At 37.6% G+C, this 17,621-nt stretch overlaps 2 protein-coding genes across 3 annotated transcripts in view; one reads left to right on the top strand and one right to left on the bottom strand.

The window, feature by feature from the left end:
• Nucleotides 1–17,621, top strand: part of Mical (Molecule interacting with CasL) — a gene marked incomplete at its 5' end in the record, with an annotated part of 449,478 nt that overhangs the window by 162,611 nt on the left and 269,246 nt on the right. The gene's annotated exons all lie outside the window — the stretch shown is intronic.
• LOC112588385 (THAP domain-containing protein 4-like) lies at nt 9,330–10,627 on the bottom strand. Of its 2 annotated transcripts, none has more exons than XM_025298114.1 (2): nt 10,266–10,627; nt 9,330–10,132 (listed from the first exon to the last, which is right to left on the bottom strand). In XM_025298114.1, exons 1-2 carry the CDS (start codon nt 10,416–10,418, stop codon nt 10,088–10,090), a joined length of 198 nt encoding a protein of 65 aa, XP_025153899.1. In that variant the 5' UTR covers nt 10,419–10,627; the 3' UTR covers nt 9,330–10,087. The 2 variants fall into 2 exon arrangements, with proteins under 2 accessions (XP_025153899.1, XP_025153898.1); XM_025298113.1 differs by having other exon boundaries at nt 9,330–10,145; nt 10,266–10,625.

The following is a 17,621-nucleotide window of genomic DNA, read 5'->3' as shown; positions in this document are numbered from 1 at the left end:
ATTTTTCGAAACATTTCTTATACTCATCGGCTGGAATGGCCTTTAGTATACCGGTCGAAGTCTTTTGGATGACCGGAATGGTATCGAAACGATTTCCTTTCATCGCCAATTTCACTTTAGGAAATAGCCAAAAGTCGCACGGAGCCAAATCAGGTGAATACGGTGAATGATCGATAACAATGATGTCTTTGCAATGCTGAACTCTCCAATCTTTTTGGTCGTCTGTCAGAGTGTGTGGCACGAAGCGCGCACAGACCTTCCGTTTGCCCAAATCTTCGGTTAAAATTCGATAGACTGTGCTTTTCGGTATCCCAGTTTCCTCTTCGATGAGTCTCGCAGACACACAGCGGTCGCTTCGAAGAATTTCTTTGACTTTCTCGATGTTTTCTTCATTGCGAGTGGTTTTTGGCGGCGGTGCTCGGTCATCGTCTGCAAGGTCCTCACGACCGTCACGGAATCGGCCAAACCAACAGAATACCTGTGCACGGGACATGCATTCATCCCCGTACACATTTTTTAGCGTTTCGTACGTTTCTGCACCACTTTTACCCAATTTAAAACAGAATTTAATATTTCCTCCATATTGGTTTTCGACCGACATACACAAAGTGACTTTACATAAAATGTCAAACCACAGTGAAATATCAACCGAATTCGCTCAAATTTTGAGGTTAAGTAGATGAAGGGTAGAACATTTACCTACCATCATTCACTCATAAATGTCGCTGGGCTAAGAACATTGATGGAACCAGTCTCATCGTATCTGGGACAGACTGTGTATGTTATGTTATAGATATGTTGTATTATAGATGAGTTGTATTATAGGTATTTTGTGTTATAGATGTGTTATAGATATATTATAGATGTTATAGATGTTTAAGTAATAAAGTATATACAGAGTGTTTAAACAGAAAAACATAGTAAAATATCAAAACCACAACAAAATACAGAAAGATGAAAAATATTAGGTAAATCGGAAAGTTCCGTCCGTTTAGCGACAAGTAGCTGTGGCTAGAACTGTTGTCAACCTGTAATGTCTAAACGAAGCTTAATAGTTTGTTTTGACATCTGTCAATAACATTCAGTACATAACAGTATACGTTTGCATCAATAACATTGTTTTTCACTGCATCGAAAATGTCGAAATTTGAGCCAAATAAGCGTCATTTGCGCGAAGTGTTAATCTTTTGCTTCAATTGAAAGAAAACTGCAGCTGAAGCTCATCGAATGTTTGTAGAAGTTTATAGTGATAATGTTCCTATAAAACATGCAGAGAATGGTTTCGGCGCTTTAAAATTGGTGATTTTGATGTAAAGGACAAAGAGCGTTCTGGACGGCCAAGAATATTCGAAGACGAAGAATTGCAGGCATTGGTGGACGAAGACCCATGTCAAACGTAAAAGCAACTTGCAGAAACATTAAATTGTGCTTATTCTGTCATTTCCGATCGTTTAAGAGCCTTAGGAAAGGTTTACAAGGAAGGAAAATGGGTCCCATATGAACTGAAGCCAAGAGACGTTGAAAGGCGAGAAATCACCTGCGAAATTCTGCTCGCTAGGCAATAAAGAAAAAGGTTTTCACATCGTATCATCACTGGGGATGAAAAATGAATTTATTTTGACAATTCCAAACGTCGAAAAACTATTTGCGATCCCAGCCAACTCTCAACATCGACGCCAAAGCGGAATATCCACGGAAAGAAGGCAATGCTCTGTATTTGGTGGGATCAGAAGGATGTGCTGTACCATGAGCTGTTGAAAAGTGGTCAAACAGTCACAGGGGATCTCTACAGAGAACAAATGATCCGTTTGAGCCGAGCCTTGTACGAAAAATGACAAGAATATGAAACGAGGTAACATAAAGTGATTTTGCTTTATGACAACGCTCGGCCTCACGTCACAAAATCTCAGTCAAGGAAACGTTAGAAGCACTTCGCTGAGAAGTGTTATCCCATGTGGCTTATTCACCAGACTGTGCCCCTTCCGACTACCACTTGTTTCGGTCGATGGCACATGCACTTGCTGAAGAATGCTTCAATTCTTATGAAAACGTCGAGAAATGGGTCTCTGACTGGATAGCCTCCAAAGATGAGTCATTCTTTCGCCATCATATTACCATCATTAATACAGCCAGTTCACACGATTGACTTTAATCCGTTATTTTCATCTGAGTACTGATTTGATATGCTGTCACCTATATCAAGATTTTACGTTAAACTATGGAATTCATAAATAATCGAGCAATATATGTTAATATATACGCAAACTCATTAGTAGAATACATTGATAATGTGGAGATATCAGGCAGGTATAAAATATATCGGCCCACTGCAGATCCTCTCCACTGGCAAAAACTGAGAATTTCTATCTTATATATGTATCTCGGGGGCCTTAAAAGCCCGCATAAACTTTGTCCGATTCAAAAATATTCGATATTTTACAGGTTTTATACATTTGATAAATTTGCGCATCCGCCATTTTGAATTGAGAGCCTAATTTAAAAAAACGGGCTTGATACGATTGTAGAGCAATTCATCGCGAGTAAATTAAAAAAAAAGCATGAAAATCGGTTAAGAATTACTCCGTCTAGCGATTTTTGTCTACAAAAAGACTTATTTGTCCCACTGTGGGGCGACGTGACCCTAGGTAGCGTTAGGCGTGAGAGAGCGACTGTTTGAGGAATATGTGTGGAAGAGCAGAGAGGGCATAAGAAGCTAGTAAGAAAAGGAGAGAGGAGAAAAAATAGACCACGCACGGAAGCAGGAGTGAACTTCTCGGAGACTGTTTATACAAATATAAGGTATCTGTAAAGTCCGACCCCACCCCTGGATCTCGGAAACGACTTTAAATATGGGAAAATGTTTCAAACAAGAGTTATAGGATATTGAAAAGGACACATGATAAAAATATAGACTTGACCTTGAATCACTTTATCAAGCCAGGTCAATGTGATCGATGTTTTTTTAAATGGAACCTGCTATTTTTTATTGCATATTCTTGTAGCTCTTGTCGAGTCGTTTTCAACTCCACTGTATGTGTGTATGTGTGTGTGTGTGTGTGTGTGTTGTGGCCCTAAAAAGGACCAATTTTGTGTGTATGTGTTTCTTCAGTCAACGTTCTCCCCCCTCTCTCTCTCTCTCTCTCTCTCTCTTTCTCACTGTCTCTCTCCACCATTCTTCTTCTCCTTCCTCTTACATTAGTGGAGAAGGTTTGGAGTCAGAAAATACTACGGGAGTGACGAATCGTGAAGTCCTTATCTCTACTATGCATACACACGCACATAGACACACACACACACACACACACATACACACATACACACACACACACACGCACACACAAGAGGCGTAAATCCTCCGTACAACCTCCACACGGTACACCTTGGGTAATACGAATGCCGGCAGTATGTCAAATTTGAAGCTTCATATCTTAGTAATAGCTTGCGCAAAATGCAAAAGCAGGCACTGTTTTGGAAACGCCTCGACAAGGGCTACAAGAATATGCAATATAAAGTAGGAGATTCTATTTAAGAAAACATCGATCACATTGACCTGGCCTTGATAAAATGACTCAAGATCAAGTCCATATTTTTATCATGTGTCCCTCTCAATATCCTACAACTTTTGTCTGAAACATTTTTCCATATTTAAAGCCGTTTTCGAGATCCAGGAGTGGGGTCGGACTTTACAGATACTCTGTATTGTTACGTCCTAGAAGAGGAGCGCAACTTTCCGTTCGCGAGTAAGGCGAACCTCGTTCGTAACCGCGTGCCAGTGAACGGGTCAGGGACCCGACGTCCCTTTACTCGGACACCGGCGTGCGACGAGCGGTCCGTTTTTCGGTCAAGGACGCGAGTCCCTTTACCGGGGATAGGACCATGAGTTGACTGTTGGAAGGTGGGGTGATTTTGAAATTAATTGATGAAATTAACTATTAACAGATTTATTAAAATGAAGATGACAAGATGATATAACGGCACGGTTTGAATTAACAAATTTATTAATAATAGGATATAACGGTGCGGATTGAATTTTTACAGGTTTATTAAGATGAATAGCGACCAAAAATGATGTAATTGAATGGTTTGAACATGACAATTTATACTTAGATGAATGAGTGTATGTGTGTGTGTATGAGTGTATGAAATGGAAAAAGAAAGGGATGGGAAAGAGAACGAATATGAATAGGAAGTTAATCAGGTGAAGGGAACGAGAGAGGTTTGGCGAATTTAGAGGAGTGGACAGTTCGGAAAAAGAAACAGAAGAATAAGATATTAGAGGGGTGGAAGGAATGGATGCACGTGGGGGAGAAGAGATAGGAGTATCAGGGGATAAAATTTGAGAGAATAGGAAAGGAGGTAGGATTGTCGGGTCTGGATGGAAATCTATATCTAATCCGATGCTAATTATGTTTCTGATATATGGTAACTGTTGATCAAAATTGTATGGGTCTCTTATCTCGTCAAAGAGGTGGAGGACCCGATTACGAGGATGGTTACACGTGAATGATAGTAGTGGCCTACTAGAACCGGATTTCAAAACAAGGGTGGAATAAATAAAATAGAAGTAGGAAAGATAAAGTAAAGAAAAGGAAACTTACTGCTGATTCTTGGTATGCGAGGAATGAACAAAATATAGTGGTCGATCGGTGACTCCTGCTCGGTTATGCGTGCCCACTCCCTTCCGATTGTCCAATTTTGCTGACAGATGATTATGCGGAAGGTTGGCGAAACCTCACTAAGAGTAGTATTTGTGGAAAACACTGCGCACTTGCCACAACTGAGTCACGCTTTATTAAAATCTGAATATCTGAATCTGAATACTTGGAAATTTGAATCTGAATGCTCGAATACGAAACTTGGATATTCGAAACTTGGATATCTGAATCTGAAATTGAGCACGAACTGAGTCTAGACCTGAGTTTGAATCTGAGTCTCTGAGTACCTTTTCGTCTCCGTATGTTCTTCTCGCGGAGGCGGATTACCGCGGTTTTTATATCAATGATCGGAGGTAGAAGATATCAGGGTGGGTAGAAAGATAGCCCTTTGAGGAAGGGATGCAGCCCTAAGGAGAACCCAATGAAGTTAAAGATTTAGTTACTAATTTTTATTATTGGTCCTGGTTGACAGTAGTGGGAAAAAGTCTTAGCCATTAGCGAAGTTAAAAGACATTGTGGGAGGAGACAGTTAGTTCTAGAAGACATGAATATAGATGGAATAAGGGGTGGAGCGTGGATGTCTCATAGTTTTGGGTGGATAGGTTATGATTAGGCGCGACAAGTGTGATGGTGGTGGATTCTTGTGAGATAACGAGATGTACGAGCGTGGTCCGATAAGTACTTAGCCTACAAAAGAAAAACGAAAATTTTGGAAAAGTGGCGATTTATTTCTCAACATAGTCTCCTTTTAGCTCGATACACTTGACCCAGCGATGCTCCAACTTCTTTAACCCGTCTGAAAAATACGTTTTCTCGAGGTCTGCAAAGTAGGCCTCCGTGGCGGCGATGACCTCCTCATTCGACTCAAATTTCTGCCCGGCGAGTGACTTTTTCAAGTTTGGAAACAAAAAGAAGTCGCACGGGGCCAAATCTGGAGAATACGGTGGATGGGGCAGCAGTTCGTAGCCCAATTCGACCAATTTGACCGTGGCGAGGGCGAAGGTGTGAGCCGGTGCGTTGTCATGGTGGAAGAGCACTTTTTTCTTCGCCAAATGGGGCCGTTTTTTCTGCAATTGGGCGTCGAATCGGCCCAATAATTCGGCATAGTACAGCCCTGTGACCGTTTTGCCCTTCTCCAGGTAGTCGATGTATATCACACCTTGTGAATCCCAGAAAACGGTGGCCATCACCTTTCCGGCCGATAGGACAGTCTTCGCCTTCTTCGGAGCACGTTCGCCGGGTGAAGTCCACTGTTTCGACTGTTCCTTGGTCTCTGGTGTGTACCAGTGGATCCATGTTTCGTCGACGGTCACGAAACGACGCAGAAACTCCTTCGGATTGCGCTTAAACAGCGTCAAACACTGCTCTGAAGTGGTCTCACGGTTGCGCTTGTTGTCCGGAGTGAGCAAACGCGGCACCCATCGCGCCGATAGCTTTCTCATGCCCAAAATTTCATGCAGGATATGACCCACGCGGTCTTTTGAGATGCCTACTGTCTCAGCTATCTCGCGCACCTTCAATCGGCAGTCTGCCAATACGAGATCGTGGATTTTTGTCATGTTATCCTCCGTGGTAGCCGTTTTCGGGGCACCTGGACGTGGCTCATCAAAAACCGACGTGCGACCACGTTGAAACTCGTTAAACCAATTTTTGACGGTCGCCATCGAAGGAGAAGAGTCACCGTACACAGCATCCAAGCGCTCTTTGATTTCATTGCATGATTTCCCTTCCAAAAACAAGAATCGAATCACCGACCGATATTACTCTTTTTCCATTTTTCTAAAATCCGCGGACACGCCCGCTTCCACACGCGGTCAAAACAAAACTACGAGTCCGATTCGGCTGAAATTTCGACATTAGCCGTCTACGAGAATGTACTACACGATAGTAAATTTCTCTTGCGATAGTGGCGCCATCGGGCGGTGAGGCTAAGTACTTATCGGACCGCCCTCGTATACAAGCGGCCGGCTGGAAAAAGTCAAGATGTCATAAATCAAAGGCTGATATCAGATTTTACGACTATCAGTGAAGTAGGCTTTGTTGGTTAGCTGATAGGGCACATATGGTTTTGGATTGGGAAGATGTAAGTTTCAAGTTTTAGAACAGGAATGCTCTAAGTTGCTTTATTTTACTGAAAGTTTGTTAGCGCGGAGTTTCAAATTTTTATAGCTAGGCCGACGGACACACTTGGCGAACACTACCCAGATATAAACTTTGAACGAAGATGTGTAGATTTTTACAACAGGGCACTGTTTCCTGTTATGGAATTATCCCGAATCGCCTCTCATTTGGCGCGACGGCTGTCCGCCAGATGGGTCTGTTTCCTAATTTATATTTATATATTTATATATTCCTATTATAGTTATATTAGGAGAATATAAATTCGCGAAAGGAAAAGACAATTTTGTTAGTTAAATCTGCCGGACGTAACAGTATACAGGGTTTGTCAAAAGTGTGAAAATCCTTAAATAATTTTTGTAAAAATGAAAATATCAAAAAACGGTAAAACACGTATTTTAATTTTTCAAAAAAGCTACCCTATGACATGGATACCGATCATTCCTCACCCCCTGGTAGTAACCCAGATAGCACCAGACATCTAATGGATGTACGTTTCACGTCCGTTTATGTCCGTATGTCCGATTTACGTCCGTGGACATAAATTGGACGTAACAAGGATGTCCTTGTTTGGACATCGGACCTGTAGGACGTCCGATGTATGTCCATCGGACGTTCATGTCCGATGGACGTCCGAAGTTGTGACAAACGTACGTCCTATGGACGTCTTTTGTAAAAAAATGGACATATAACGGACGTCCAGTGGACGTCCGTGTGCTATCTGGGAAGGGGGGTTGAAAATTTTAAATTGGACTAAGAGTCGAGTGGGGGCTCATTTGAAAGGTCTTTTCATAACAAACACACCCTTAAAATTTTAAGTCGCTACGACCCCTCATTAAAAATGGCGGCCGTTCAAATTTCGAAATTTCATGCACTTACAAGGGAACGGTCGGGGGCGTCCCTCACCGATTTGAATGGGCATTGGATATGTTGTAGAGGATCAAGAAATATTAGACACGTATTTTTTTATATGTGTTTATCTCGCTTTAGGGGTTGAAGTCACCCCTTGAAAAAAACGGATTTTTTCGTTTTTATCAAATATCTTCTAAAATATGAGAGGTATGAAAACATAGTAAATGTAAGAGTTTTACAGTATTTGATGCTCTTTGCACCTGTCAATTCAATTTTTTCAAAATATCAAATTTACCCTCCCCGCTCCCCCCTCCACTCATTATTTTCGCAAAAATTTTGTAAGAACAAAAATTAAAGAGCATTGAATTCCGAATCCAACCATATATAATAATGTTACTTTCCGAGATACGGACTTTTCGAAAAATAGATGGGAATGTCCGTGTATGCCCGTAACACGCTATGCACAGCGCCTACCTCACTCGATAATATACGCAACACGTCCTCTTCGAATTTCTTCCGAATAATAGGCGATTAATACCAATACGGAGAATATGTAATCATAAAACATTTTAATATATAATAACGTTATTAATAACAATCATAGATTTATACACAATATTTCAATGCTTTATCTTTATAAAAAGATATACGTATATGAAAGTTAGATTTTATATATGATAAGTTTGTGTGTCTATTCTCGTAGTGGTTGACGTAAGTACTACGACGGAAGTGATACATGAATTGCAAAATCAATCATGTTTATTAACGCTTCCAAAGTGATTTAACCCTTTGCGGTCGAGTGTCGGCAAATAGCTGCCCAAGCCTTTTTACTGTTGCGGACGCGTGTCGACATATAGCCGCCCAATTGAGTTTACAGCTGTGGAGACGTATTATGAAGCGACTCGTGTACGTCTATCTTTCTGAACGATAACATACGCATGGGTATAATAGATTAAAGAATCAAGTTTCCTTTGAAAGAAATTTGAGACTGACGCTCGCTCGTCGGGCGGCTCTGACCGCGCAAAGGGTTAAACATAAAATGCGATATTTGTGGCCAAATTGCTATAATTACTTGTTCTTGGTGTAAAAAAATCATTTTGTATGATACATTTTTGCCATAATCCTCACCTTTGCAACGAATATGTACCATAAAAATAATACAAATTCATTATTCGCGCGCGTGTTCATATGCAAATTGTGTACTGTTTCTTTATCATATAATATTGTTAAATATACAGGGTGTCTTATAACTAACCTGGCAGAGCTCGTGGAGACATAGAGCGGGTTAAGACAAATATAAAAGTCCTATACCGTTTTGTGAGATTCGCAATAATTATTGAGTTATTAATGACAGAAATTAGAGGAATGAGCGCGCACCGAAACGTTATGGGAGAAGCATCTAGCTGCTCAGGCTAGAGAGCACTGCCCAGTCTACAAAGGAACTGTTGCCGGCGCGCGGCGAGGGGAAGGACAACGCGCCAATGTTTATGTTCTTATTAGTGTCCCTAGAAGTAAGAGTCTGACGAATGTTGTCCCATTTTTGATTGGCTGGATACAGAATGGCGGCACCAATCAGGGATATGTAGGCACGCGTAATATTTGAATAGCAGTAACGAGAAAAAGAAACGTCAAATAAATTTTTACATGTAATATTTTATTAAATGTTACCATTATTACATTATAATAATAATACATATATTCAAACATATTTATTTTATTGAAGCGTACATAGCCATGGTTTTGCTGTCATAAATAGGTGTTTTTATTTTACTGGTGTAACAACTTTTGCGGAGTTTAAATTTAATAATACGGATTTTTATTTTGTATTGTAAATTATGACATGTTTCTAATGACATACATTGAATATGTTTCATTTTGTCTAAAAAAAAAGTAACTATATTGAAATTGCTATATTGAATTTGCTTAACATGCGGTAAGTAACTTGTGATAACATTATTCATGTTTAGAAAATAATTGAATGTTGTATTATTTCCAAAAAATAATGTTTTTGCGCGGTAACATTTAAGACTAACTAGTCGCGAAAATTGTATTTTAGGATCATATGTTTTAGATCCAGCGGAAGCAATATACCTATCGCAAATGTTTTGATTTTTACAGATACTTGATATGATATATCCACATACATAATACAGTGAATTTAATTCTAGATTATTCAACTGTATTATTTTACTTTCAACATTAGGTGCAACACACATTTCTTCAGTTTGTTTAATACTTTTTTAGGACGTTGTAAAAAATCAGCTAATAAATCACCACTGCATAATTAGTATTTGGTAAGGCCTGTAAATGATTATTGCAATGTATCGCCTGGTCATGTACATCTTGAATGTCAATACTCGACAAACATGAATTATTTTGTGCAGGGATTGTAATAATGCTTGTAGTGGTTACCTCACGTTTATCGTTATATACAGAAAACATTGTTGGTATTGCTTTTATCTTTAATTTTTTACTTCCGTCCTGTCGTGTTTTCTCCCACATTTCTTCTGCAAAATAAGTCTATAAAAGCAACAAAATAAGGAACACGTTTTATTCATTATTCTTATTGTATAATATTAGATTATTCTTATCGCCTATTTTTTATTACATTATTCTTATTGCATACTATTACATACTTACCTCACAAATTGCTGTATAACGTTTCGGTTTCCAGTTGTTTCTTCCGATTTGTTGTAACCACAGTTTTTGTATTTCCTTATCCTGTGGGAATCGTTTCATGTAGAAACCGTCCTCGCTTCTGTTTTTACATCCTGCTATCGCACAACCCGTCATTTCTTACAAGCATCTATTTCTTTTACTGTCTTTTAATATCGCACGTATTACAGAAGGTTCGCTGGACTTACGGCGAATATATTGTCAGATGCATGTGCACCCGTTGAGACCACGTCTACAGTAAGTGTAGTACAGGTATAGCAGCCATGTTGTATCCAACTAGAACATTCGCCAGACTCTTACTTCTAGGGACACTAGTTCTTACCTCGCCGCTCCTACATCCCGCCGCACCGCGTCTAAGCTCGCGCCGAAATGGCCGCTGAATATTCGCGATTACAATTACGAGATTATTTTATGAGGTACTACAGATAGCTCATATTGAATTATAAAGTTCAAGGTTCAAAAGTTCTTTGATCAAGGAAAACATCGAAAAGGAGAAAGCGATAGAGAGCGATGAGATCTATAGAAATTCTCATTGTTTTCTATCGCAATCTATCGTTTTGCTGCATCGGATCCGAAAGAAATGATATAGCGTAAAGATAGAGTACGATGAACACTTTTCATCGTACTCTATTGTACTCTATCGTTAGGAGAATATTTAATTGTTAGAATATGATAGAATTCGCGTAGAGACTCATCGTGCCCTATCGTTTTATTCAAGTCTACACAGAAAATATGTTTGGTTGAATGAACCTATTTTCTGACGAAATGAGAGAGAAAAAGAGAGAGAGAGTGAGAGAGAGAGAGAGAGAGAGAGAGAGAACGATTAAGAAATTTTGATTGAGAATAGCACAATTTTATTTAAGTTAACCATAAACCTTGATGAATTAGATTCAGTGTTAATATTTTCAGTTAATATTTCTCTGTATCGTTCATATTTCATTTGCAAGCTGTATCATGGACCAAACATTTTTACCATATATCATGCATAAATTGTTGTCTTATATCGTAATTCTTGTTAGTGGTATATTAACGACAGAAGGAACTGAAAGTTCTGTATCGTACAATTGCGAAAAGAGTTGTCAATGGTGCACCAACGATACTCGGCATAAAATTGATTCCTAGGTATAACGGCGATACAACGCAAATCCAAGTGTGTTATTTTGACACGTTATTTTTATGCGTGTCAAAATAACACACTCGGATTTGCGTTATATCGCGATTATACCTAGGAATCAATTTTATGTCGAGTATCGTTGGTGCACCATTGACAACTCTTTTCGCAATTGTACGATACAGAACTTTCAGTTCCTTCTGTCGTTAATATACCACTGACAAGAATTACGATATAAGACAACAATTTATGCATGATATATGGTAAAAATGTTTGGTCCATGATACAGCTTGCAAACGAAATATGAACGATACAGAGAAATATTAACTGAAAATATTAACACTGAATCTAATTCATCAAGATTTATGGTTAACTTAAACAAAATTGTGCTTTTTTCAATCAAAATTTCTTAATCGTTCTCTCTCTCTCTTTCTTTCTCTCTCTCTCTCTCTCTCTCTCTCTCTCTCTCTCTCTCATTTCGTCAGAAAATTGGTTCATTCAACCAAACATATTTTCTGTGTGGACTTGAATAAAACGATAGGACACGATGAGTCTCTACGCGAATTCTATCATACTCTAACAATTAAATATTCTCCTAACGATAGAGCACAATAGAGTACGATGAAAAGTGTTCATCGTACTCTATCTTTACGCGATATCATTTCTTTCGGATCCGATGCAGCAAAACGATAGATTGCGATAGAAAGCGATGAGAATCTTTGTAGATCTCATCGCTCTCTATCGCTTTCTCCTTTTCGATGTTTTCCTTGATCAAAGAACTTTTGAATCTTGAACTTTACAATTCAATATGAGCTATCTGTGGTACATCATAAAATAATCTCATAATTGTAATCGCGAATATTCAGCGGCCATATCGGCGCGAGCTTAGACGCGGTGCGGCGGGATGTAGGAGTGGCGAGGTAAGGACATAAACATTGGCGCATCGTCCTTCCTCTCGCCGCGCGCCGGCAACAGTTCCTTTGTCGACTGGGCAGTGCTCTTTAGCCTGAGCGGCTAGATGCTCCTCCCATAACGTCTCGACGTGCACTCATTCCTCAGATTTCTGTCATTAATAACTCGATAATTATTGCGAATCTCACAAAACGATATGGGACTTTTATATTTGTCTTAACCCGCCCTATGTCTCCACAAGCTCTGCCAGATTAGTTATAAGACACCCTATATATTATTGCCATTATTATTCTTTCACAATTTATTATATTATTCCTCTCTATCCTGTTCTTCTACATTATTATTCTGTAATTAATATTAAGCTCTTCGTTGTATATTGTTTAGCAATTGTTAATGCTGTGTTATATTTTCATATCGCACGCTTGCTCTTTTTTGCAGAGGTAATAGAATCTGTGTTTCCTTATTTCATGCATTACGACTTTATTTTAATTCGTCTTAATCGTGTGTCGAATTGCCATTACAATAAACATACTTATTTCAAGAAATATAGAAATATATATTGGAAATTTCTGTACAAAGCGACGCTGCACACGCATTTGCTACTGTTGCCACATATGCACATTTAACTCACTGTTTTTTTTTGTATAATACATGGCATACAATTAATTCGTTTTTATCTTGCAGTAGGATAAATTATGCACAGATAGTTATTAAGCATAGCACAACTGAAGAGAAAGAACGCCATGTAACAGTACCTACCTACTCGCACAGTGCAGTGCCTACCACGATGTCATCGTACTGTTTTTCTAAAAATTGAATCAAGGAATCATACTATTATTGTATATGGATGGATTTGGAATTCAATGCTCTTTAATTTTTGTTCTTACAAAATTTTTGAAATTTGCGAAAATAATGAGTGGAGTGGGGAGCGGGGAGTGTAAATTTGATATTTTGAAAAATTTGAATTGACAGGTGCAAAGAGCATCAAATACTGTAAAACTCTTACATTTACTATGTTTTCATATCTCTCATATTTTAGAAGATATTTGATAAAAACGAAAAAATCCGTTTTTTTTCCAGGGGTGACTTCAACCCTTAAAGCGAGATAAACACATATAAAAAAATACGTGTCTAATATTTATTGATCTTCTACAACATATCCAATGCCCATTCAAATCGGTGAGGGATGCCCCCGACCGTTCCCTTGTTAGTGTTATCTAGGATCAACTGCGTGGAAGTGGCATGAATCTGATTCTTTGCGTGTGTGTGTGTGTGTGTGTGTGTGTGTGTGTGTGTGTGTGCGTGTGCGTGTGCGTGTGCGTGTGCGTGTGCGTGTGCGTGTGCGTGTGCGTGTGCGTGTGCGTGTGCGTGTGCGTGTGCGTGTGCGTGTGCGTGTGCGTGCGTGCGTGTGTGAGTGTGTGTGTGTGTGTGTGTGTGTGTGTGTGTGTGTGTGTGTGTGTGTGTGTGTGTGTGTGTGTGGCTAAACAAGTGTGAATATGTTGTATGTATAATCGTGATAGGTTGCAAAACAGACGATTGAAAACTGTCATCTCTCTTTAATGATTCAAAACCTTTTACTCCGTGTTTTAAAATAAATTTTACTCAGTGTGTTAAAGTAAATGCTGAAAGTAGCTGCCATTTATTTCCTGACAATATGCCAATCTTTGATAGAATGCAGAAATGGCTCTACGATTCGTCTCAAAATGTATCAAATCTATTTCATCCCTTATTCGCTGTATCAATTCTTGGATGCTTTCAGGTTTTGTTTTGTAAACCTTATTCTTCAGGTGACCGCATAGATAATAATCAAGAGGAGTTAGATCTGGTGACCGAGGTGGCCAATCCTCTCCTCCCTTATTTCTGTTCTTTCTTCCTATCCATCGTAATGGAAAAGTCTCATTTAAATTTTGACGTGGCCCTAAACCAAAATGAGCAGGAACTCCATCATGCTGAAACCATATTTCTTCGAAATTATTTGGAAAAATATTTCGTATGGCTGGAATTATTTGGTCTACAAGTAATTTGTCATACCTTTGAGCGTTCAGATTTTCTTAAAAAAAAAAAAAACGGTCTTATTAAGTAGCCATCTATTATTCCACACCATACATTTATTTTTTGTGGGTATTGTGTGTGAGTTTCCCGCACTTAATTCGGATTCTCATCTGACTAGAAACGAAAATTTTGTTTATTAACTTCCGATAACGTGAAAGTTGCCTCGTCTGTAAAAACAATTTGATAAGGTAACATGGGCCGGACATTTATTAGTGCCATCATTCTTTCACAGAAACCTATACGACGCTCCACATCTCCGTCTTGCAATTCTTGAACATATTGTAATTTGTATGGATGGAACTTGTTTTTCTTTAAAATTCTCCAAACGGACTTGGGAGCAATATCGTGAGTTTGAGCGACTCTGTTAATAGTAGAATTGGGACCTTCAATAAATGTCTGCAGAACATCAAGTTGTTTTTCTTCGTTAATGGCAGGTCTCCCTGATTTAGGGCGATTGTTTACGCTACCGGTTTCTCTGAAACGTTCCATTGTTTTTAAGACAGTGGACTTATTAATTCGACGATTCGGATACGTCTCATTAAATAATTGAGCGACAGCAGCGTACGACCGCTTGTTATCACCCCATCCACGCATCATGAGGATAGTGATTCTTTCACGTTCCGACAATTCGCTAGCCATTTTTAAAACGTTTAATTTTTAATCTGCCTAAGATCTGTGAAAACTGATTTTAAGTAACAGTGAGAACAACTGATTTTAAGTAGCCGTGAGAACAACTGATTTTAAGTAATAGTGAGAACAACTGATTTTAAGTAGCAGTGAGAACAACTGATTTTAAGTAGCAGTGAGAACAATTGATTTTAAGTAGCCGTGAGAACAACTGATTTTAAGTAACAGTGAGGACAACTGATTTTAAGTAGCCGTGAGAACAACTGATTTTAAGTAACAGCCCACATAGCACCGCAATATTGCAGGAATATTACAGAAATGTTGCAGGAATATTACTAAAATATTGCATAAATATGACAACAATATCGCAGAAATATTTAATGTCCTAGGCATAAGTCTCGCAGAAATATTGCGGGAATATTGTTATGATGTTGTAGGAATATTGTCACAATATCACAGGACTATTGCCACAATGTTGTTGAAATATCGCCACAATCTTACAGCAATACCTATGAAATATAGCCACAATACTGCAGAAAAATTGCAAAATATTGCCGAAATATTACTGCAATCGTGCAGGAAGTTGCTACAATATTTCTCAAATGTTGCTGCAATATTGCAGGAATATTACTGAAATATTGCATAAATATCACAGCAATATTGCAAAAATACTTAATGTCCTAGGCATAAATCTCGCAAAAATATCTCAAGCGTGGTCTACAATGGCAGTAAGCAGTAAGAAGTAAGCGTAAGCGGTAAGAAATAAACCAATCACAGTCGATTATGACAAAAATAATTAACTGTGGTTGGTCCATTTCTTACTGTTCACGCTTTCTTCTTATTGCTTATTGCCATTGTAGACCACGCTTTAGAAACACTGCGTTAAATAAAAAAATGTTTCAGACAAAAGTTGTTTGACTTGAAGAGGGACATAAAACAGCGAGAGCATTTTGTTAATAGATGGCGCCACTTTCAAGATATTCACTGACCATCAATTTTTATAAATGAAAATCCCAACTTTTTATTATATCTTCTTTTTCTACCAATTAATTTGAATAACTTTTGTCTGAAACATTTTTTATTTGCTTAATGTTTTTTGAGATATTTAAGGAAAACTTGGTAACTTTTCCAACATTTATCTTAGCGATATCTTACGATATCTCGCTAACTATTCGTCGACAAAAAAATAGTATTAGACTTTTTTACTTTATTTAATATCAAGAATATATTAATAGTGCCTTAACTTCTGTTAATTTAATAATTTTGAAATTTCCAAAGGTTGATAAGTTAACAAAAGTTAGGGCACTATTATAATAATATTATATATTCTTGATAGTAAGTAAAGTAAAAAAGTCTAATACTATTTTTTCTTTCGACGAATAGTTAGCGAGATATCGTAAGTTAAATGTTGAAAAAGTTACCAAGTTTTCCTTAAATATCTCAAAAAAATATTAACCAAATAAAAAAATGTTTCAGATAAAAATTGTTCAAATTAATTGATAGAAAAAGAAAATATAATAAAAAATTCGGATTTCCATTTATGAAAATTGATTGTCAGTGAATATCTCAAAACCGGCGCCATTTATAAACAAAATGCTATCGTTTTCTTGACCTCCTTCAAGCCAAACAACTTTTGTCTGAATCATTTTTTTATTTAACGCAGTGTTTCTGAGATATTTGTGATGTGACATTAAAATGGGACACCCTGTATATAAATTGTTTCACACTGCAGTATTACGGCGATAATCAGAAATATTACGTGGCGGTCTGTCATGCTGGAATATAGCGGCAATATTCCTGTGATATTGCAATGAGATTTATCATCGCGCAATAATGTTGTAATATTGCCACTATGTTGCCATACGATAGTCACATTGTAACATTGCAGCAATATTCCAGTGATATTGTAATATTCCAGTGATATTGTCTGATATATCGCTCATCTGTTAAGTCAAAACGCAAATATTTTCGGTAATCATAGCTTCAGAATCATAAATTTTATAAGATTTGTAAGATGCTATAAACCATAATTGCTAAAAAGTTTTTATTAAAATCAGTATCTTATCATTATCATTTTTATAATAATAACACAGATGTAATATTAACGTATATATATATATTAACAATATATATATAAGACAATTTTCAATAATAGAAATATAAATATAATGATAGCATAAAGAATAATGTTTATAGAAGTTCTCAATAAGAACTTTTCGTAAATCGAAAAAATTTTATGTCTTATTCAGTAAAGGATTCTGAAACTGAGTACAGCAACCGTCAATAGCGTGACTATAAACTTTGAGCTAACAGATATTAAAGAAATCGCTAATAATTCTTTTCGGGAATAATTTTTTTAAGAGTTTTTGGGTAAGCTTTTTACAATTTGACCATTTAGATCTAAACAAAACGGTGTATTTTCTTCAGTTTGTCTTTTATGAAAATCATTGATTTCTTAAAAAAAATTGTTATTTTATACCGGAAACTACAAAGATCACGTTATTAACATTTGTACCTTAAAAATATGTGGGTAGTTTTTTTTCTAAATTTTTTTTCAATATGGCGGACTCAACATTGCAGCCGAAATCACGAATTTCATCTTATATCGATTTTTCTAA

This window comes from Harpegnathos saltator, unplaced genomic scaffold, assembly GCF_003227715.2.
Source record: "Harpegnathos saltator strain DR-91 unplaced genomic scaffold, Hsal_v8.6 scaffold205, whole genome shotgun sequence".
Lineage (NCBI taxonomy): Eukaryota > Metazoa > Arthropoda > Insecta > Hymenoptera > Formicidae > Harpegnathos > Harpegnathos saltator.
The sequence above is the reverse complement of the archived record's forward strand: the minus strand, read 5'-3'. Positions and strand labels throughout refer to the sequence as shown.

What these genes read in the sequence shown, in the direction of transcription:
- LOC112588385 (XM_025298113.1), bottom strand. Translation starts at nt 10,418, where the DNA reads ATGACGGGTTGTGCGATAGCAGGATGTAAAAACAGAAGCGAGGACGGT. An exon ending in GTTATACAGCAATTTGTGAG is followed by an intron (nt 10,146 to 10,265) that starts GTAAGTATGTAA and finishes TTGCTTTTATAG; the next exon opens with ACTTATTTTGCAGAAGAAAT.